This window comes from Pangasianodon hypophthalmus, chromosome 5 (genome assembly GCF_027358585.1).
Source record: "Pangasianodon hypophthalmus isolate fPanHyp1 chromosome 5, fPanHyp1.pri, whole genome shotgun sequence".
NCBI lineage: Eukaryota > Metazoa > Chordata > Actinopteri > Siluriformes > Pangasiidae > Pangasianodon > Pangasianodon hypophthalmus.
In genome coordinates this window covers 31,230,815-31,252,540 of record NC_069714.1, presented here as the reverse complement: position 1 = coordinate 31,252,540, position 21,726 = coordinate 31,230,815, and the positions used below count along the sequence as shown (strand labels likewise).

The following is a 21,726-nucleotide window of genomic DNA, read 5'->3' as shown; positions in this document are numbered from 1 at the left end:
TCACATTCACACACATTTACACATTCAGTAAAAAAAACTCAATATTACCAAAAATTGTCCTGATATTTATCATCATTATGAACAACAATAATCAGCAAAACTGCATCTCCAGACCAACGTATGGGAGAAACCTCTCTCTATAAATAAATAAAGAGAACGAACAGTGAGATTTTTGTATCCAGAGTGAATTTATAATCATCAGGTTTTACGAACTCAGACGAAAATCATTTTAGATTTTAAAGATTATATGATTAATTATAGAAAAATCTAGAAAATGTAACAATGACCATGTCATAATTTCCCCTTCGTAACACCAGCATGTGCTTTTATTTAGTTTTAGCTTTGCTTTACGTCTTGTCTACACACACCCCTACGTCCGGATGTACATGAACACGTACGTTATTGCGTTCAGAAATGTGTCCCGAGCTGCATTCTGAGCGCTGCAGTAAGGGGGCGCTGCAGTCAGCTAAGCGCAGAGGCTAGCTTCTTCCTGTCCACTGTGACGGCAGATCAGCAGCGTGATCGGTCTCTAGCAGCACTGCTTCTTCACATAAACACGTACATGATTGTGTCATTAGCGCTGCACTCTGATCAACCGAAAATCCCTGGAAGTCGTGGGTTCTGTTCGTTCTGAAAAAGAAACCGGTGAGAAAAAATAGAAACAGCTTTGAGCCAGATTTGTGCAAGACAAGAAAATGTGGGAGGAGGTGGAGCTGTAGGATGGAAGAAGTTAGGCAAGGTCCGAGCTCAAGACTCAGACTTTTGGTCTGGCTAAATATGGTCTTGGTCTCGAGTGAGAGTTTGTAAAGATGATGTTTGTGGTGATTTTTCTTTTGACAAGAATAATTCCTTCGTCTAACGAACAGCCTAATCATTAGTGAAATGCACGAACGAAGCCGAGTAGCTGAAGTAAATTTTGGCCTTGAGAAGGATTTCGGTCTCGATCTTGACTTAACACTCGGTCTTGACTCAATCTCAGCTAATCCTGGTCTTGGACTTGACACTGGTGTTCTTGACCACAGCTCTCGAACGATGTCCATAGCAGGGATGCTGTAGATGTCACTGTGTTTTTATAAAGCCCCGTACTACTGAGGAAAACTTTCATGATTATTATGATAACATTACTGGAAAAGTTTTATAGACACTCTCTATCGCCCTCTTAAGTATGATTAAGCGATACCACACGAGCAAGAGCGCGATTCTACCGAATATCAGCACGGCTGTGATTTGGTGAAATAGCAGGAAGTGCTTTTATACAACAGTTCTTCTATAAACAAGAAATTAATATTGATTTAGTGACATTTCGGACACAATATGGCACAATAGCTAGCTCACATTGCTATGTACACTCCTGTTAAAAGTGCTTCTGGTGAAACTGGTGTCCTTTATTCCTTTTCATCCTCATCTGGTGAGCTTTTATATTTTAATTCAAAAGTTATATTCCTGAAAAATGGAAAAAATCGTTTGTCATGTCCGAGGATGATGTCACTAACTCTACCGTAGTAACGGTTTTGAACCAGGAAGTGGAATTTTACGTGGAGAACACAGACGAAAGGAGTGATACACACAGTGAAACGTCTCAGTGCGACTACGGGAAATATAGGCGCTCTGGGAACGCTGCTCAACCAATCAGATTAGTGGATGAGTATATATCTCATTTATAGACATGTAGGCAACGTTTCAGCACTAAAACTCCAACACTGTCTAAAAATAATGAAAATAAAAGACAATTTCTCTCTCTGTCGTCTCTCTAACTGCAGATTCAGACAGACAGCTTCTCTACTTTAATTTGGCCATCTAGGATTATTTCCTCTTCAATCTAACCTGCTCTATATTTTATACACGTATTTCAGCTTTAGGTTTATTAGTGTTGCATTTGTGCACAAATAGCCTGCAAATAGAGAGCAGCACTTTGGATTTCTGCCATCATTTCTGAAAGCATAGTGGAGAAAATCCAGAGCACTCACTTAAAAAATATTTAAAACTAAGTTTCCTAGAAAGACAAGACGACAAGAAAAACACTGAAATGTTAGGAGAGCACAGCTAGCAATGAGCAATGAGGCATATTTATCGTAATGTGCACTTGAAAGTGTATTAGCTAAGCTAGTAAATAAAGCTAGCTAATTTTCCCTTGATTAGATTGTATTAATTAATTACAAGAGAAATGAGTTACTGTTGTAGTAGCGCGAATCTACAGGTTGAAGTAGCTTTATATAATTTTACACCACAGTGCTGTTGAATTCTGGAGCAGAAGGTGTTGATTAGTTTTCTATAACAGCAGCTCTGACAGTAGCACAGGTTTATATTAATGCGCTCGTTCTAATACGTTATCGTTTCCATAGTAACAGCTCATTCACAGGGACGTACACAGCGAACGCTCCACATAAACGGATTAAAAACGTCTGTAATCACTGACATGGTGAAGTCTTCTGTAAGGAGACATTTTGTGGAAGGAGTCTCCAGTGTCAGCGCTTTGTAACAGTCAGAGGTGAAGTCGTAACTTTAGGTTTTACGCTTAAGAGTTTACGCTTCATGCGGTTTCTCAGTAACATGCGCAACAAGCTGCGTTTTCTTTTTGTCTTATTAACTTCAGGAGAGAGAAAAAAGAGAAGCTGGTGAGGGAACGACTGATTACAGCTGCTATAAATTGTAATGAATATTGAACTGTTGAACAAAAATGTGATACTATATTAATAGATATTACTATATTCAGTGTAAATATAAATATATATACAGTATAAACATAGTGGAGGATGATGATTATGTGGTAGTTTAAACTGATTATATAGCAGATGAAACTGGACCATAATAGACTTTTGTACAGTTGTAAACTGAGGCGAGTTTAGAGGCAGAAGATTTATTTCTGAGTGTGTTTGTGAAATGTAGTGAATCGAACCCTGAACCACTGAGGAGCTCTGAACTACACACACACACACACACACACACACACACACACACACACACACACAGACACACACACAGAGAGAGAGAGAGAGTAAACAATAAACAGTCTGAAGTAGATTCTCTGACTGCCCTCTAGTGGCCACAGCAGCTCCTGCAGAAAATAAATAAATATATATAAATAAACTAATTAATGCAAAACATCAATGGAGAAAAATAAATAAATAAATAAATAAATAAATAATAAACCTAAATTCAATATGTGCTTCAGTGATTAAAGAGGATAAATAAAAACAATGTGGTTTAAGACAAACATAAAAGCAGTTATTATTATTATTATTATTATTATTATTATTATTATTATTATCACAATCCTCTTGTGGTTCTTCAGAAATTCAAACACAAGAGGCATCTGATGCTCAGTGAGAGAAAATAATGGTTTATAGTTGCTGTAAAAGTGAGAACATCGCTAACTCAGTTTGATTTGATTTGATTGTTGAAGATTTGACATGATCTTGGATTATTTGGTTCTTCGACACTCATCCTGAAGTTGTTGTCATAGCAACAGGTGGGTAAGCTGAAACGTGCTCGGGATCAGGCTTATTTCATGTAAACAGGATCAGATCTGGGCTTCATGAGCGGAGGTGATGGGGGAAGTCTGCTGCAGGCTTGTGAGCGACCTGTTGCAGAAGGTGTGAGGATAATTCACAGAGCTTTTAGTATTTAATCTCTTAGATTCTCTGCGAGTGGCTCTTTCCTTCACACTGCTGGAGATGCGGAGAACTTGTACAAGTCTACAACACTACACATACAGGACATGAACAGGACATGAACAGTATATATAGTTAATATTACCATTTTGTGGAATGTTCTTGTATTTCACTTTTACTTGTTCCCAAGTTCCACTGGATTCCATGGTGGCTCTAATATAAAAGATTCAAGTAATTATGAAAATTAAAAAAAGAAAGAAAAGTACATTATATATACTGTAATAAGTGATAAAAACATTAACACCATCACTACTTATGCATTTAATTTGTCTGCAAACCATTTACCATCCCTCTCTCCAGGCTTGTGCAGCCTTTGAGATGTTCCCTGAGGTTTTATTAAATTGTGGGACTCGCTATAACCCTCCATTAAGAGCTCTTGTTCTGTCGCTGAGAGAAAGTAAGCACACTCTTCAGTTATTGTAGGAAACCCATAGCAGCGCTGCTGATCAGTGTTTCTGCTATCGATGCATCTCCCCTTTAACCAGCGCAATGATCTCAGATAACTCAATCCAGCCTGATACTAATCATCAGCAACAGGTGTGTCCGAGGAACCTAATTAACCAGAGAATGATTAGCTGGATCATATCATCTCGGATGTGTCTTTTGATCTCGGATGTACGAAGAACAGGCCCCAGGAAGTTAAATAATAAATAAATAAATACAAACAAACAAACAAACAAAGTCGCTCGCGCCGGATTTTGTTCAGCTGATTGAAACCGGAAGTGGTGTGTGTGTGTGTGTGTGTGTGTGTAGATGGTGTGTAGATGGTGCTGGTCGTGCAGCAGGTGCTCTGTCGCAGTGCATCATGGGAGAGGAGTTCATCAGGGAGCTGCTGAGTCTGTGCTTACACCGGCTTGCTTTAGAGCAAAACACACACTCTGAGCTCGGTAAGATCATCATCATCATCATCATCATCATCATCATCTCTCTGCTCAGTTAATCCGACTTTAAAATCAGTTTAATCTCTAAATAATTCATTAATATAATAAACTACACGCGCGCTCAGTTAATTCTAGGGTTCGGGTCGTTGTGCGCATGCGCGGAACTCACCTGTCCGAGGCGCGCTCTCTTCATTATCATTTAATTTACATATTTCCAACAGAAGTAATGAATATTCAGTACTGTGCTTTGATATTTAATAATGAATATTGTTTGTTTATCTCGTTATCTCACTACACACTGCTTTCCACCAGACTGTAGAGACAGACACAAACCACGTGATCAAGTGCCCTAGACAGTAAACAGGATGTGATTTTGTTTCTTCTTTTCACTTTTTTTCCCTGTATAAGCAATTCTAAATTATTTATTTATTTAAAAGTCCTTTTCCTCCAAAACAGTGAGTATTTCTTTATGCTTTTCTGTGGAATTTGTTTTTACTTTTTCATATATTCAAATATTATAAACAATTATATAAACAATATTTGTTTGTTTATTTGTTTTGTTTTGTTTGTGTGTTAAACAATCGAGTCTCAGCAAGTTGTAAATTTAAACAGCTTTATAATAAAATAAAGTAAATAAAATAAAATAAGGAACGCTGCACTCACAGGGAACAGTCCTGCTTTCTGTTTAATTTATTTTATTTTTTTGTAACTTTATATTTTATTTCTTGTTTACTTTTTTACTATTTCTTGTTGACATTATATTTTTGGTATTTTTGGTTGATTTTATTTCTTGTTGATTTTTTTTTTGTTAACTTTAATGTATTTTTTCAAAACTTTTTATTTATTTATTTATTTGTTTGTTTGTTTGTTTGTTTGTTTATTTGTTAGTTTGTTTATGTATTATATTTTTATTTAAAAAATTTATATTTTTATATTTTATCAATATTTTTATATTAAATTAAATATTAAATTAAATATTTAATTTTTATTTCCTGTTGTCTATTTTTTAAATTTTTTATTGATGGATTTTTGTTTATTATTTATTTATTATTTATTGATTGTCTTTTTTCAAAAACTTTTTTAAATTTCTTGTTGTCTTTATTTATTTTCTGTGTTTTTTCTGTTGTCTTTAATTTTTTTGTTAGCTTTTTATTTTATTTCTCATTGACTTTATTTCATGTTTTTGTGTTTTTGTTGACTTTTTTAAAACTGGTTTCTCCTGCAGAGCTTATTGAGGTGGTGAGAAACTTCGAGGTGGTCAGGAAGAAATGGCTTCACGCCGAACTGGAGCTGAAGAAATACAAAGAGCTGCTGGTGAAATCGGACGTGGCCCGCGCCGCGCTGGAGGTCAAACTCAAACACGCCCGCAATCAGGTGGATGTGGAGATCAAGAAGCGTTATAAAGTCGAGGCCGACTATCAGTATCTGGTACAACATTCCCAAACACGATCCCTATTGTGTCTTTATAACGTTATTTAAACCATTACTTACTATTTCAGATTGAAACCGTATTTATAGTAGTACAGGGAAAGAACATGTTAAGTGTGAATCGGTGATAATAGTATTGTTTTTTTATTATTTATAAATTTATAAATAAGTGATTATCATCACGTGTGTGTTTATTAACAGGAGCGTCAGATGCTGCTGATGACTGAAATTCTCGCTCAGGACAGCAAATCAAATGCCTGCCTTAATGAGGAACAGAGGAACATGCTGGCCAGCTTCCATCCCCGAGGAGCTAACATCACACAGCACAGAGGCAAACGGTACACACACACACACACACACACACCAAATGATATTGAACTGGACTGGAATATAGGTATTGAAATACAAGTATCTTCTCAGGTAAATTCAGCCAAGTTTTTATCACAGAAACTTCAGGAATACAGGAACTTAAGAGTGTGTTTCCACTTCAGGAACCTTTTCAGGTACTCAGTAACGTTAGCTGAATCTGGCCCAAGCCCCTCAGTCTAAGCAGCACGCTTCTCACGAACACTCAGGTGCCGCGACTCCCAACAACCACAACAAGAAGCCAAGAATCCAAGTTGCTCTCTAGTGCAGTGTTTCTTAATCTTTTTACTGAACTACCTCCACCCTTTGGTCAAGACCACCACTGTCAAGTCCAAGACCAGGAATAGCGAAGGTCAAGTCAAGATCAAGTCTCAACACTGCAAAAACTCCTCATCTACTCAAGACTTACAATCTTATTTCTAGCCATAAAATCTTATTGATCTTATTTTAAGAATAAAATACTATGCAAGAGCAGATAAGATTATTATGATTGTTTTAAGATTATTTATCTTTTTTTTTCTTACCTAGTTAAGCTTAAAGTTAGTTATTTTACCTGCAAATTAAGCTTATTTACCATCACAGGCATCATCTGAGGCCAGCCTTGTATCTTTTAAGACTGTGTTTTAGCTGTAATAACTGGTTTTAAAGTTGCCCAGTAAAAAAAAATGCTCAATAATCACACTTAGGACTTGGTCATTAGTATTATTTATTCCAAATACTTGTTTTATGGTAACACCAACACATTTATTTACAACCTAACAACAAATGATAAGACTCTGCAGTATTAAGTCACCACATTCTTTCTATTTATCCAGTACGGTTTTAATTTCCAGTGTTAAGTGCAATGACATCTTCCAGATTATATTTTATCAGTACATACACACTGTTTTTGAAACTGACTGGATAATATGACATACAATCGAGGAGCTTGTCAGCATCTATAAACTCGGTTGCCTGATATTTTGAGAAGCAGAAAGTAATGATTTTGCTTTGTTTTTGCACAGTAACTACTGTGTGTTACAAGAGTCTTCATTTGAATAAATAATTGTTGACGATATGTACGCGTGATCTTGATTTTAATAGTCTTGTTTTAAGTTTAAATGCTTTGTCTCATTTTAAATCAGAATATATAATGATGACAATTCTTAAATTAAGAGGAATTTGCTTGTTTAGTAGTAGTGGAATAAGTGTTTTAATGCTTATTTTAAGACATTTTGTTCTTTTTCTAAAGCCTAGATATGTTTTCATATTTCAAGAAATCTTACCAAGTGTAATTATCTTACTGCACTGGCAGATCATTGGACTTGTTTCTAGTCTGTATCTTCTTAAATCATGCATTTGTTTCTTTAGACGGTTATTTTTTGCCGTGAATAGGATTGAGAAACACTGTTTAAGATGATTGAACAACTTGGCAGCAGACATACTTCTGCTGAAATCAATTATCCAGGAGCTGAGACTGTGCAACTCAGAGGCTTGAGCTTCTCAACAGAGTTCTCCCTGCATCTCAGTGGCTAGTCATCCTTTCTGCATCATATCAGATAAATGTGAGGATTCCATGTCTGCACTAGTGTCTCTGAGTTTCTTTCAGGCTGATAATGGCCTACCAGCTGAGCCAACATTTTCAAGTGCTTCTTCCAGCTTGCGTGCGTATAGGACACGCTTAAAGAACATGGCTGTGGCTCTGATTAGGGCTGGATGATGAAACGTTGAGTGCAGTTTTCTGCACAGCACCTGAGACAGCAGGGTTTGTCATGTCCCAGTGCAAGGATTTGAGGAGACACCAGCTCACGTCTACCTTTTTACTCCTTTTGTAAAGAGGCAAGGTATGTCCATCCAACAATCCCTAAGAAGCCCAATGTAAGACCTCCCTCTTCACTAGAGTCCCTTAAAGACGCTCATGTGTAAAGTTGATTTGAAGTGGGTGTTAAAACATGCAGAGTTGCATGCTTGACTTACATGCTTTGGTGGCCAGATGATCTGATAGACCTTGTGGCTGAATCCAGGTCATATCAGTAAACATCGTAATTTAATCTGTTGACCTTGCAGTCTTCAGGCAGGGTGAACCTGTAGATCTCCAAGCAGCAGTCACATCTGAAGATTAACTGGTTATCAGGCATGGTTCCTGCTTGCATGGAATGAAAACCTGCTTCCACAACAGCACCTGTACAGATGTAATTGGACGCCCCCTGCTGTAGACCGTTTCTTGCCAAGCCTTGTGTGTGCTTTACCGTGTTATCCACAGTGTCCAGTCCTCACTGATCGACTTCAAAGCACTTTTGTAAGTTGCTCTGGATAAGGGCGTCTGCCAAATGCCGTAAATGTAAATGAAAATGTCACGCTAGCTTTCCCTTTTCAGGAACTCTGTAACTTTAGGACCATTTCATGAGCTTGAGAGCTTGAGGTCCGTTTCCACTGCAGGTAGTTTTCAGGAGTTTAGGAATGTTTTCACTACAGGAACTATTTCAGGAGCTCAGTAAGTTTAGATGTTATCACGACAGGTGCGTTTGGGTGCATTCCACCAACCTTTTCAGGAACGCAGGAATATTTGATGGGTCTCTAATACAAGAATCTTTTCAGGGAAATTGGGAATTTCTCTGCAGAAACTTTTATATAAATTCATGAATAAGCTGTAATATATTCCTGGACCTGTCCAGTACGTGCCTTGTGGTTTCATTTGGACGATCTAATCCTCAAACCAGCTGTTCATTTACTGCAGCGGTAAGACAAGGAATAGATCCCTAACCTCTTGACCTCCTCGGTGGTGGATGTCGTCACCGTGGCCTACAGACCTACTGGATGCTCACCTTCTATCTTGACTGAGTGTTTTCTCTTCATGGGTATTATTTAGAATTGTACCATTCCAGGAATCTGTGCTACTGCTAGATGGGCGTGATCACAGCAGAAGGTTAGGAGATGTGAAATAGTAACACGAGTAATTGTGGTTCTGTGAACCCCAAATAACAATCAGGGTTCCTTGTCATTTGAAACCTTTGCCAAGAAGGTTCTGGGGAATGATTGCTGCATGACAGCAGTATTTAATGCCAATGTTGAGGTGTTCAGGTGTTCAGGTGTTGCACACTGCCCCCTGGTGCTTATACAGGGTTCTTACATAACAAGTATTTAACAACAGTGTGGGAAATCATAATTTTCAGACTTTGACTGTATATTTAATAGATTTAATATTCACAAATGTTTTATACATTATACACAGGAGACTTTTAATGCAACCTTTTTTTTTTAATGAGTAACAGGTTATCTGTGATCGATGAGTCGTCCTTCCTGTCTCATTCGGACATCAGCTACGACAGGACCGATGATGACCTGGTAGGTTCCACTGACCAGAAATGGGTTTTATAAGAATATTAATTAGATATACTGCATTACAGGTGTCATGTGGCAAAATCCAGTGGTTTATGTTTGTAGGATTTGGACAGTGCAGCTGTAGTGAAGCCTCTGAAGTCGAGACCTCGGGAGAAAAGAGTGAGTGTCATTCATTCTTTCTGTTTTTGCTTTAATTTGTTTTAAAGTGTGTTTATCTGGAATGTTATTTGGAGAGAAATGTTTTGCTAATATCTGTTTTCTTCCTGCACGTTTTCAGCGTTCGTCGTTGGGGCCGATCGTCGGACTTCCGATACAGAAACGTGGGCGACTCGCTGGACGTTCTGGAGATCTGCTCAGCGTGAGACCGTCAGAGATGGTTCATGAGTTTAATACTTTAGATTTCACTTCAGGACGCTGTTACACAGAAGATGGAATTAATGAATCAATAAATAATGTTGAATGTAACAAATGTCATTGAGACAAAATGCTTACTGAAAAAGAACATTTACTTTTTAAAAAAATTCACCTGTAAGAACAAACACAGAGAAGTATAAAATTAAAAGGTTATTCTGCATAGCAAAAGATTTTTATGTCCACTAAAAAGCTCGAAAGATGCAAACTGCTTGAAATGAACTTGCGTAATCAAAATTACTAATCAAAATTGCACAATTAATTAGTATAATTGAAAAGAAAATAATATAATGTAACACATTTTATGGGTAAACTGATAACCTCGCAGTCAACACGGCTAACTTTTCCCCCAAATTCCAATACTTTGCTTTTTATTCCATTTGGAAGTTTTAATAATACAACACTTACTTACTCACTAACCTGAACTTAATCTAATCAATATTATAATCTGGTAAGCTAACATTGCCTAGCTAACTTAATTGATGTGTCTTTCCTAATTTTTGAAGTGATTAAATAAATTATAGATGACAATTAAGTTACAGGAAATTCTGTAAATTATTTACAAATAGAACTATTTATCTTCCCAGGCAGACCTTCCATGTGGCCTCACGATGCTGTGGATGTGGAGACATGTGATGGGCTCTAATATGAACTTAATTTCCTGTGTGTGTGTGTGTGTGTGTGTGTGTGTGAGATTAGGAAGTGGAGGCAACAGTAGTCACAGCATCAGTCACTACCCCTGATAATGGCGGTCAGATCCACATGGTGATTGATATCACTCAGGAAATGCCGGAGCCAATCAGAACCCAAGCTGATCTCCTCCCTTCTGTGAGCGGTGAGGCTCGATTACATCATCGCCACTGATGATATCATCACTTTTATTAACCAGGGGCCTCATTTATAAATCTTTGAGTGGATTGCAGAGTAAAAGTGAGCATGTTCACTTAAACCAGGAAATGGCACGTGCACAAAAAAATCAGATTTGCATATACTTTGCATACACACACCTGCATACCTTTTTCACTTTATAAATCTTCCTGAAGTTGTGTTCAGGTGAATCAGCCTTTTCTCCTGCCCAGTTTCTGCCCACAAGTATCTATAAGTGGGCAATGCAAATTACATCATACATATTTAAATATGGGGTTTCCCATTCATTTTTGAGCGACGTAGCGTTGACCATGGAGGAGAGGAAAGCAAAAAAGAAGAATTTTGGAGAAATGTGAAGAGGAAGTCGTGTCTGAGACATGACATTAAAAGAGCTTGTTAAAAATATACCTTTGCACTGGTATCAGCTGTTCACGATCGACGCATTACATCCTCACAGTGGAAAGATTTCGTTTGTCTGATGGGTAGAGATATGAATTGGTTAATCTGGTTGTTGGTTAGGGGAGATTCAGCCTTTCTAAGTTCTCCCACACCACCCCATTGCTACGCTCCCTCCACTGGCTTCCTGTAGCTGCTGCATCAGATTTAAAACACAGATGCTCGCCTATAAAGCCAAAAACGGACCAGCATCCACTTATCTCAGAGCACTTATCACACCTCGCACTGCACCACGTTCCCTCCGATCCTCTAGCACTGCTCGACTGGTCCCTCCATCTCTCAGGGTCCAAGGAAGACCTGCATCGAGACTCTGAACTTCCCCTAGATGTCTGAACAGCTGAGTCACTGGCTGTCTTCCTAAAGTACTTAAGTTGGCAAAAAAAAAAAAACAACTTTGTACTGTCTGAGTGCTTGTTACTGTATTATCTCCCCAACAGAGTTTTTAGACTGATGATATTCTTAGTCTGTGACCTAGCGAACCACTATCAGAATGTATTTACTGATAGAGACTTCAAAGCACTTCTGTAAGTCGCTCTGGATAAGGGCATCTGCCAAATGCTGTAAATGTAATGTAATAAATGAGATGAGGAGCGAGAGCCCATTCTGCTGTGTCATGTTGTGCAGCAAAGCACAGGCCCTCACAATCCAGAAAACTTTTTCTGGTTGGTATAGCGCTCTCCCACCTGAAGCGCTCTCCCACCTGAAGCGCTCTCCCACCTGACGCGCTCCCACCTGACGCGCTCTCCCACCTGACGCAGTCTCCCACCTGACGCGCTCTCCCACCTGACGCAGTCTCCCACCTGAAGCGCTCTCCCACCTGACGCAGTCTCCCACCTGAAGCGCTCTCCCACCTGAAGCGCTCTCCCACCTGACGCGCTCTCCCACCTGACGCGCTCTCCCACCTGACGCAGTCTCCCACCTGAAGCGCTCTCCCACCTGACGCAGTCTCCCACCTGAAATGTGAACGAGCAAAACAATGTGCATCATTGAAGCATCTCTCTTCTGAGCTGTCTGGATTAGGTTATGCAAATGACTTACTTATTTACAGAATGAAATTGCTTTCAATTGACAAAAGCAGATTTATTCTGACACATATCCTTATAGCAATCATGAGTCAGTCGTTTGCTCCAAATACACTTGGGAAACTGGACATTGCTGCAAACGATTCTTTGGTGTCGGCCTGTTCACCTGCGATTAAAAAAATCTGATATATCGACTTGTCAATTTAATTGTGCCAACCAATACTGCTGGCCTGATGGCACTTAAGGATGGCTGGGATATTCCTTACCAATCAGCTAATTCTCTCTGGAACAACTGATTGCCAGAAGATGTTGTCAAGGGTTGTTAAGACCTGAAAGTGGACAGACACAATTGCACACTGGTCTCTATAAACCTAGGCCCAACTTGGCACATAGTTCTGAGAGAATGGCTTTTGGAAGACTAAATCGGCTCATTTGCCAGTCATCATCGCTGGCAAGGAAATAAGGTCTCACCTTATTGTTCGGTTGGTGTGGTCTTCTAACTATACCAAAACACCCTTGTGCCATAGACAACACATCATTCTATAACAAATTTATATAATCATGTAGCCTATTAATAGATCTGTGAATGTGTGACATTACATCCCAGTGCCTGTAATTACCCACGATTAATACCAACCAAGAATGAGTTACTGTTTCATTAGAGGAGTTGATTAAACAAATTGCAGGCTGCAAAGAGTTATGAATGTCAGTACATAGAAACAGACTAATTATCTCGTCTACACAAATGCAGTTATTATGGAGCTGCGTAATTTGATATGAAGTGTAAGATGATTGATATGCGTGAGAGGATGATTTACACATTTAGCTCTAAATCTCTACATATCCGTAGGGTGTTGCTAATACCTACTGTTTCTAAGATGTTGCATATGGCTATACCCAGTTGGTCAAAGCTTCCAAAAAAACACACTCAAATTCCCCCCAAGGATTTCTTTTTAATCCTGGTTTCTGTGTAGGAGGTTGCATACACATCATTTATAAATGAGACCCCTGAACTTTATTACTTTAACCTTCCACAGTCTTTGTAAAGGAAAGAATGCAGGAAAGCGAAAAGTAAACAAACGAAAAAGGGGGAAAGAATAAATTTTAAAAAAGGAGGTACACAAGGAAGGAAGAAAGAAAATAACAAAGGAAGGACAGAAATAAGTAAGGAAAGAAATACATACATACACACCTTAGGCGCATATATAATTGTGTGTTTGTGTGTGTTACAGAGCAGACATCAGTGTGGGCTCACTCTGAAATCACCGAAGTTGAGATGGTGATTGCACAGATGGACGAGACTAGTGCAGAACCCAAAGTTCCTATGTCTTTCAATCCCACTGTGGACTCTAATGTCCAGCACACTAACGTCCAGCATGTTAACACCCAGAGGGCTATTGTCCAGCATGCTAATGTCCAGCACAATACTGTCCAGCATGTCTTCCTGCCCAAAACTGTGAGTCTCTACCTCACAGCATTTGGGACACTGCCCCATGTTGTGATAATGTTCATGCATTCCTCTCTGTCCTATCTCTACCCCTTCTCTATGCCTCTCTGTCCCATCTCTACCACCTCTCTATTCCTCTCTGTCCCATCTCTACCCCCTCTCTATTCCTCTCTGTCCCATCTCTACCCCCTCTCTATTCCTTTCTTTCCACTCTCTTCCCCCTCTCTATTCCTCTCTGTCCCATCTCTACCCCCTCTCTATTCCTTTCTTTCCACTCTCTTCCCCCTCTCTATTCCTCTCTGTCCCATCTCTACCCCCTCTCTATTCCTCTCTGTCCCATCTCTACCCCCTCTCTATTCCTTTCTTTCCACTCTCTACCCCCTCTCTATTCCTTTCTTTCCACTCTCTACCCCCTCTCTATTCCTCTCTGTCCCATCTCTACCCCCTCTCTATTCCTCTCTGTCCCATCTCTGCCCACTCTCTATTCCTCTCTGTCCCATCTCTACCACCTCTCTATTCCTTTCTTTCCACTCTCTTCCCCCTCTCTATTCCTCTCTGTCCCATCTCTACCCCTTCTCTATTCCTTTCTTTCCACTCTCTACCCCCTCTCTATTCCTCTCTGTCCCATCTCTACCCCTTCTCTATTCCTTTCTTTCCACTCTCTTCCCCCTCTCTATTCCTCTCTGTCCCATCTCTACCCCCTCTCTATTCCTTTCTTTCCACTCTCTTCCCCCTCTCTATTCCTCTCTGTCCCATCTCTACCCCCTCTCTATTCCTTTCTTTCCACTCTCTACCCCTTCTCTATTCCTTTCTTTCCACTCTCTTCCCCCTCTCTATTCCTCTCTGTCCCATCTCTGCCCACTCTCTATTCCTTTCTTTCCACTCTCTTCCCCCTCTCTATGCCTCTCTGTTGTTTCTCTGCCCCCTCTCTATGCCTCTCTGTCCCTCTCTGCCCCTTCTCTATTCCTCTCTGTCCCATCTCTACCCCCTCTCTATTCTTCTCTGTCCCATCTCTACCCCTTCTCTATTCCTTTCTTTCCACTCTCTTCCCCCTCTCTATTCCTCTCTGTCCCATCTGTACCCCCTCTCTATTCCTCTCTGCCCCCTCTCTATTCCTCTCTGTCCCATCTCTGCCCCCTCTCTATTCCTCGCTGTCCCATCTTTGCCCCTTTCTATTCCTCTCTGTCCCTCTCTACCCCCTCTCTATTCCTTTCTTTCCACTCTCTTCCCCCTCTCTATGCCTCTCTGTTGTATCTCTGCCCCCTTTCTATTCCTCTCTGTCCCTCTCTACCCCCTCTCTATTCCTCTCTGTCCCTCTCTACCCCTTTCTATTCCTCCCTGTCCCTCTCTACCACCTCTCTATGCCTCTCTGTCCCATCTGTACCCTGTCTCTATTCCTCTGTGTTCCCTTTCTGCTGTTCTCTGTTCCCTCTGTTTTCTCTCTAGTCCTTTCTTTCCACTCTCTTCCCCTTCTATCTCTTGTCTATTCCTCTCTGTCCCTTCTCTATTCATCTCTTTTCTTCTCTGACCCCTCTCTGACCCCTCTCTGCCCCCTGTACAGGTGATACGTCCGGAGACATGCACTCAATGCAAGAAGAGGATCCGTTTTGGGAAAGTGGCGGTGAAGTGCAGGGATTGCCGTGTGATCGCTCATCCCGAGTGTAAACACCTGTGTTTGGAAAAATGTTTCCCTAACACACAGAGAACTGTCCAGCCTAGTGAGGTAACACACTAAGAACAAAAACAGACCAGCACCCACCTACCTTAAAGCACTCATCACATCCCACAATGCACCATGCTCCCTCCGATCGTCTAGCACTGTTTAATGATAGAGACTATAAAGCACTTCTGTAGTTTGCTCTGGGTAAGGACATTTGCTGAATGCTGTGAATGTAAATGTATGGATAACATGAGGATGGATGGATGGGAAATGGAAGGATGGATGGATGAATAGTCAATGGAGATGAATGAACAGATTGATAGAAGGTGTATAAATAGAAGAAAGCTGGATGAATGGACAGATGGACAGAGGATAGATAAATGGATGGATGGACAATCTCCCACTATCTTACTTATGTTCTCTCTCTCTCTCTCTCTCTCTCTCTCTCTCTCTCTCTCTCTCTCTCTTGTTTAGATGATATTAATATGTTCTGCTAGGTTCCTCATATTTGTCTTCTTTTCCTCTGTAGGAGACATTGGAGGGTTTTTGTCCCTCCATTCCACCCCGGATCCCAGCACTGATCGTTCAGTGTGTTAAAGAAATCGAGCGACGCGGCCTTGAGGAGGTAAACACAGAGCACTGAGGATTTTCCTGTCCTGTATTGTCCTGTCTTTTTCCTTTCTTTTTGTTTTCTTTCATTTTCTTCACTTTCCATCCAGTCCATTCCTCTTTTCATTCTTGTCTTGCATTCCTTTCCTTTAATTTCCTTTCCTTATTACCTCATTTTCTTCCTTTTCCATCCTTTCTTTCCACTCTTTTTCCTTTCCTTTCTGTCTATTTACCTTTTTTCTTTCCTTTGCTTTTTTGACCTCTTTCTTCCTTCTTTCCTTACGCTTCCACTTTGCATCCTTTCCTTTCTTCTTTCTCCTTTCTTTCCTTTCCCCCCGATCTGAGTTGAAGTCAGTTCAGTAGATCTAGATTGTGTGTGTGTGTGCGTGTGTGTGTGTGTGTGTAGAAGGGGCTGTACCGTGTGCCGGGAGGAGAGCGGGCGGTGAAGGAGTTACGGGAGCGGTACCTCAGTGCTAAAGGTCCTCTGCTGCTGCACAGAGTGGATGAGATTCATGTGGTGTGTGGCCTCCTGAAGGACTTCCTGAGGAAACTCAGAGAGCCGCTCGTCACCTTCAAGCTCCACAAAACCTTCATGGAAGCAGCAGGTAACATTTCAACACACACAACTTCTAATTTTCAACACACACACACACACACACACACCTGCTTTTATTCAGAACTTTAACTGAATTTGAAGTGATAATTCAGAGTTAAATGAATTAAATGCTTTCAGGTGGCGAGTTAAACCTGTAGTGGAAGATTTATTTATTTATTTTTTCCATTTTCATCCTTTAGGGGTAATTCTTGATTATCATTAATGCAATTATAAATTTAAAATATTCTATTAGTATCTAGTGTAATGGACTATAGTATTATAGTGTTAATAGATGTCAGGCTCAGTTGGATTTCTTAATTATGTTTTTTTTCTCTGAAATAATTCAGTAGATTTCTTAATGAACTTTTGGCCCGTAACCATTTTTCCCCCAAAGGAAATTTTTTAAAAATATTTTTAGAAATCTTTGACGTTTCAACCAAATTGTTCAGCTTTATTTTAACACTGAACCAAGATTTTTGCTTATTAGTGATATTCTCATGCCAGTAGATTAGTTTTAAACATACTTCTTGTGTTTTAACTCAGACTTCTAACTTACTTTTTAAAACTGTTGGTTTTTAAGGTGCATTTTATGAAAAGACGATGAGAGTTTCATCACGGTTAGTCCCTGCTGTGCGTAAAGAGTGTGTTTGTGTTTGATCAGCCCTGAACTTTATTTAGTGTTGAGAATTCAGACAGCGTTCAGTCCCCAGCCTGCAGCTCCTCCTCCTGAATCAGGAATTAGGATTGAATCCTGAATTTCTGCTCTAATGATTAAAGTGTGTAAATGAGGCTCAACTCTGTTTACTAGTCAGGTTCTGCTCTATCGTCTCTGTAGAACCTGAGGAGGAAAGAGAGCTGGAGAGAGGCGTGGCCTGTGTATCCATGTCTCAGTGAAGGAGGCATGGCCTGTGTGTCTGTGTCTGAGTGAAGGAGGCGTGGCGTCTATATCCACATCTCAGTGAAGGAGGCGTGGCTTCTGTATCTGTTTCAGTGAAGGAGGTGTGGCTTCTGTATCTGTGTCTGAGTGAAGGAGGCGTGGCGTCTATATCCACATCTCAGAGAAGGAGGTGTGGCTTCTGTATCTGTTTCAGTGAAGGAGGTGTGGCTTCTGTATCTGTGTCTCAGAGAAGGAGGTGTAGCTTCTGTATCTGTGTCTCAGAGAAGGAGGCGTGGCTTTTGTATCCGTGTCTCAGAGAAGGAGGTGTGGCTTCTGTATCTGTGTCTCAGAGAAGGAGGCGTGGCTTCTGTATCTGTGTCTCAGAGAAGGAGGTGTAGCTTCTGTATCTGTGTCTCAGAGAAGGAGGCGTGGCTTTTGTATCCGTGTCTCAGAGAAGGAGGTGTAGCTTCTGTATCCGTGTCTCAGAGAAGGAGGTGTGGCTTCTGTATCTCAGTGAAGGAGGCGTGGCTTCTGTATCCATGTCTCAGGGGAAGGAGGCGTGGCTTCTGTATCTGTGTCTCAGTGAAGGAGGCGTGGCCTCTGTATCTCTCCATGAAGGAGGCGTGGCCTCTGTACCTGAGTCCCATGCTTCTTTCACACATTAATCTGTGATTGACAGAATTAGCAGATGATGATAACAGCTCAGCGATGATGATCCAGGCCATCGGAGAACTTCCACAGCCGAACAGGGAAACTCTCGCCTTCCTGATACTGCATCTGCAGAGGTGAAGGACACACACACACACACTCACACACACACACACACACACACAGCTTTAGAAATAAGATATCCACAAAAACAAATAACAGATTATTTGTAAAACTGAAAATCATGTTATATATTTGGAACGGAAGCACTGTGCCTCTGAAATATTGCATGTTCACATTTTAACATCGTTTTTCTACATTCTTACTGCCTTCCTGAACACTTCACACATGTGTAAAATGTGTAAAAAAATGTTGTGTAAATGCAGCCTTACTGTAAACATGATGTAAATATTACTCAGTAAACTGGTGAATGATGTCTCAGGGTTACTCAGAGTCCTCAGTGTCAGATGGATCAGAATAATCTGGCTCGTGTTTTTGGACCCACCATTATCGGACATGGCATGTCAGAACCGTCTCCGCTTACCATCATGAGAGACACCAATACGCAGCCCAAAGTGAGTTACACACTCAGGTGTGTGTGTGTGTGTGTGTGTGTGTGTGTGTGTGTGTGTGTGTGTGTAAAACCTCACTGCTCTGTACTGTCCAGTGTTAATTTGTCGTGACCTTTGTTCTTCAGGTGGTGTTGCGGCTGCTCTCTTTCCCAGCTGATTACTGGAAGAGTCTCCTTACGGCAGAAGGAGATCAGCCCAGTTCACACACACACACTGAGAGAGATCAGCCCAGATCACACACACACACTGGGAGAGATCAGCCCAGATCACACACACACACTGAGAGAGATCAGCCCAGATCACACACACACTTTGGGAGAGATCAGCCCAGATCACACACACACCCGGAGAGAGATCAGCTTATCTCTTCAGTCATACATTCCAACATCAGCAGCTCCACTCCATCCACAGACCGAGGTAAACACACAATCCTTTATTGCGTCTGTAACGCATCCTCTCTTAAACCGTAGGAATAAAACTGTACTTTTTGTTTTCGTCCACTTGCGACCCCCACATTCTCTGACACTTAGCAACTTTGTGAAGTGGGCGGAGCTTAAAACATTCTTCAGTCACATCACGTCCTGTAATCCAGGAAAAGCTCATTTCCTGATATACAGTCAGGTCCATAAGTACACTCTATGGCCAAAAGTTTGTGCACCCCTGACCATCACATCCATATGTCCTTGTTGAACATCTCATTCCAGATTTATTCCCCTGTGTTTGTTGTTATAATAAGCTCCACTCTTCTGCGAAGTCTTTCCACTAGATGTTGGAGCGTGGCTGTGGGGATTTGTGTTCATTCAGCTACAAGAGCATTAGTGAGGTCAGGTGCTGATGTTGGGATGTCGAGGAGGTCTGGGGTTCAGTCGGTGTTCCAGTTCATCCCAAAGGTGTTCAGTGGGGTTGAGGTCAGGGCTCTGTGCAGGTCACTCGAGTTCTTCCACTCCAACCTTCACACACCATGTCTTCATGGAGCTCGCTTTGTGCACAGGGGCATCGTCATGCTGGAACAGGTTTCAGCCTCTTAGTTCCAGTGAAGGGAAACTGTAACGCTACAGCACACAGAGACGTTCTATACAACTGTGTGCTTCAGACTTTGTGGCAACAGTTTGGGGAAGAACCACATATGGGTTTGGTGGTCAAGGGTGCACTTACTTTTGGCCATACATCCAAATGGACATTGACAAACTTTTTAAAAGTATTTTAAAGTTGCTTTTGAAGTAAGTTTCAGGTCATTGGCTGAATGTGAGCAGATAAAATCACCCTGTACGCTGCAGAACTGCTGCTATTGTCAGCAGTCACATCATCAATAAATATAAGAGAACCAGCTTCTGGATTTACGTTTGATTTTTGTATAAAATTATTTAATACAATAAAATACCACAGTATAATATCACATCATGCCTTCTTGAGTAAACAATATAATATAAGCCTAATTTGCATAAATTTAAATTTATTAAAATTGTAAGAATTAGCCCAGTCACGTTTTGTTTGTGTCTTGCCTTAAATATCATTTGTGTGCGTCGAAGTATATACAACAGGTCTGTGTCTGTGTGTGTGTCTGTGTGTGTCTGTGTGTGTCTGTGTGTGTCTGTGTGTGTCTGTGTGTGTCTGTGTGTGTGTTACAGATCGGATGTTCAAACCCGTCACCTCTCCTGAGCTGAGTAAATACAGCAGAACTCCAGGCGGCTCCTCCATCAAGGGCAGGATCAAGACCCTGGGCAATGCTTTCAACAACCCGTAAGACACACACACACACACACACACACACACTTTCAAATAACACACACGCATTTAAATCTTACTAAAAATTAATTTTACAATCCTGCCATGTTCCAGAACCAAGCCAAGACCCGAACCGGCAAAAAAGAAGTTCTTTACATCTCCAAAGTGAGAGACACAGGACTGGGAGTGTGTGTGTGTATGTGTGTGTGTGTGTGTGTGTGTGTGTTTTCACCAGGTGTTGCAGAGTGTTTTGCTGTAATAATGTGGAGTAATGTTTTTTCTTAGCATGGTCATGTGACTTAGCACTTTATACTAATTATACTGTAGAATACATAAAGGATATTGTTGTTATATTACTGATAAATATCAGGTATATTTAATCCATATCATGTTAAAAACTATAACGTGTGTCTGATTACCGGGAGAATGTTTTCACTTTTTATCAGGGTAAGCACTATAAAAAAAAATTAGCTGTAAATAAACTTCATGCATCGAGGTGTGTGTGTGTCTGGTTTGATGTAAAGTGCTCAGGTCATGATATATAACCCCAAACACACACACACACACACACACACACACACACACACACACACACACACACACACACACGTTCATGTCATTACCGTAACAAAATAAACAACACAAATAATTTTTCTGTATCAATTCTTTGCATCAGCGTAAAATTTGGAAAGTTCTTATATTTTCCTGAAGATGTTAAAAAACTTAAAGTTCCAGCACTGACACTGGAGACTCCTTCCATAAATGTTACATAAACATACCCTTACGTTACCATATCAACAGTTACACAGGTTTTTTTTTTATCCGTTTATATGGAGCATCCCGATGTGAATGAGCTTTTACTATAGAAATGAATGAATATAAACCTGCGCTACTGTCAGAGCTGCTGTTCTAGAAAATCAATCAACACCTTCTGACCAATCAGAGTGCAGAACTCAACAGCAAACATTTCCATTTGACACGTTTTATTTATTTAACACAACACACGCAACGTATTTTTATTCGTTATTAAATGATTAACGTTTCAGAACAGGAAGCTCCTGATCATGAAATCTCTCACATATTGTTTTATAAAATAAACATTGTGTGCATTTTTTCCAAAAAAAAAAAAAAAACACTGAGTCATTACTTTTCCCAAAAACGTACATTATT

The 21,726-nt window shown here is 40.4% G+C and overlaps 2 protein-coding genes across 4 annotated transcripts in view; one reads left to right on the top strand and one right to left on the bottom strand.

Moving 5' to 3' along the window:
• Positions 1-4,240: 4,240 nt before the first annotated feature.
• si:ch1073-416j23.1 (rac GTPase-activating protein 1) lies at positions 4,241-21,060 on the top strand. 2 transcript variants are annotated; one of them, XM_053233882.1, is made up of 16 exons: positions 4,241-4,558; positions 5,778-5,980; positions 6,182-6,318; positions 9,598-9,670; positions 9,770-9,826; positions 9,945-10,025; positions 10,778-10,913; positions 13,656-13,879; positions 15,432-15,593; positions 16,060-16,155; positions 16,546-16,744; positions 18,291-18,396; positions 18,702-18,834; positions 18,957-19,248; positions 20,460-20,571; positions 20,671-21,060. In XM_053233882.1, exons 1-16 carry the CDS (start codon positions 4,477-4,479, stop codon positions 20,723-20,725), a joined length of 2,148 nt encoding a protein of 715 aa, XP_053089857.1. In that variant the 5' UTR covers positions 4,241-4,476; the 3' UTR covers positions 20,726-21,060. The 2 variants fall into 2 exon arrangements, with proteins under 2 accessions (XP_053089857.1, XP_034160294.2); XM_034304403.2 differs by having other exon boundaries at positions 9,945-10,043; positions 20,671-21,059.
• A 462-nt stretch (positions 21,061-21,522) lies between these two features.
• Positions 21,523-21,726, bottom strand: part of gmppaa (GDP-mannose pyrophosphorylase Aa) — a 16,357-nt gene continuing 16,153 nt past the window's right edge. For both annotated transcript variants that reach the window (XM_053234546.1, XM_053234547.1), the window contains one exon: positions 21,523-21,726. This exon is cut by the window's right edge and continues 1,015 nt beyond it. The gene's annotated coding sequence lies outside the window, so the exon portion shown is untranslated.

Coding starts and splice junctions, on each gene's coding strand:
- si:ch1073-416j23.1 (XM_034304403.2), top strand. CDS start 4,477: ATGGGAGAGGAGTTCATCAGGGAGCTGCTGAGTCTGTGCTTACACCGG. Junction 16,745..18,290: donor AACCTTCATGGAAGCAGCAG/GTAACATTTCAA, acceptor TGTGATTGACAG/AATTAGCAGATGATGATAAC. Junction 18,835..18,956: donor ACACCAATACGCAGCCCAAA/GTGAGTTACACA, acceptor TTTGTTCTTCAG/GTGGTGTTGCGGCTGCTCTC.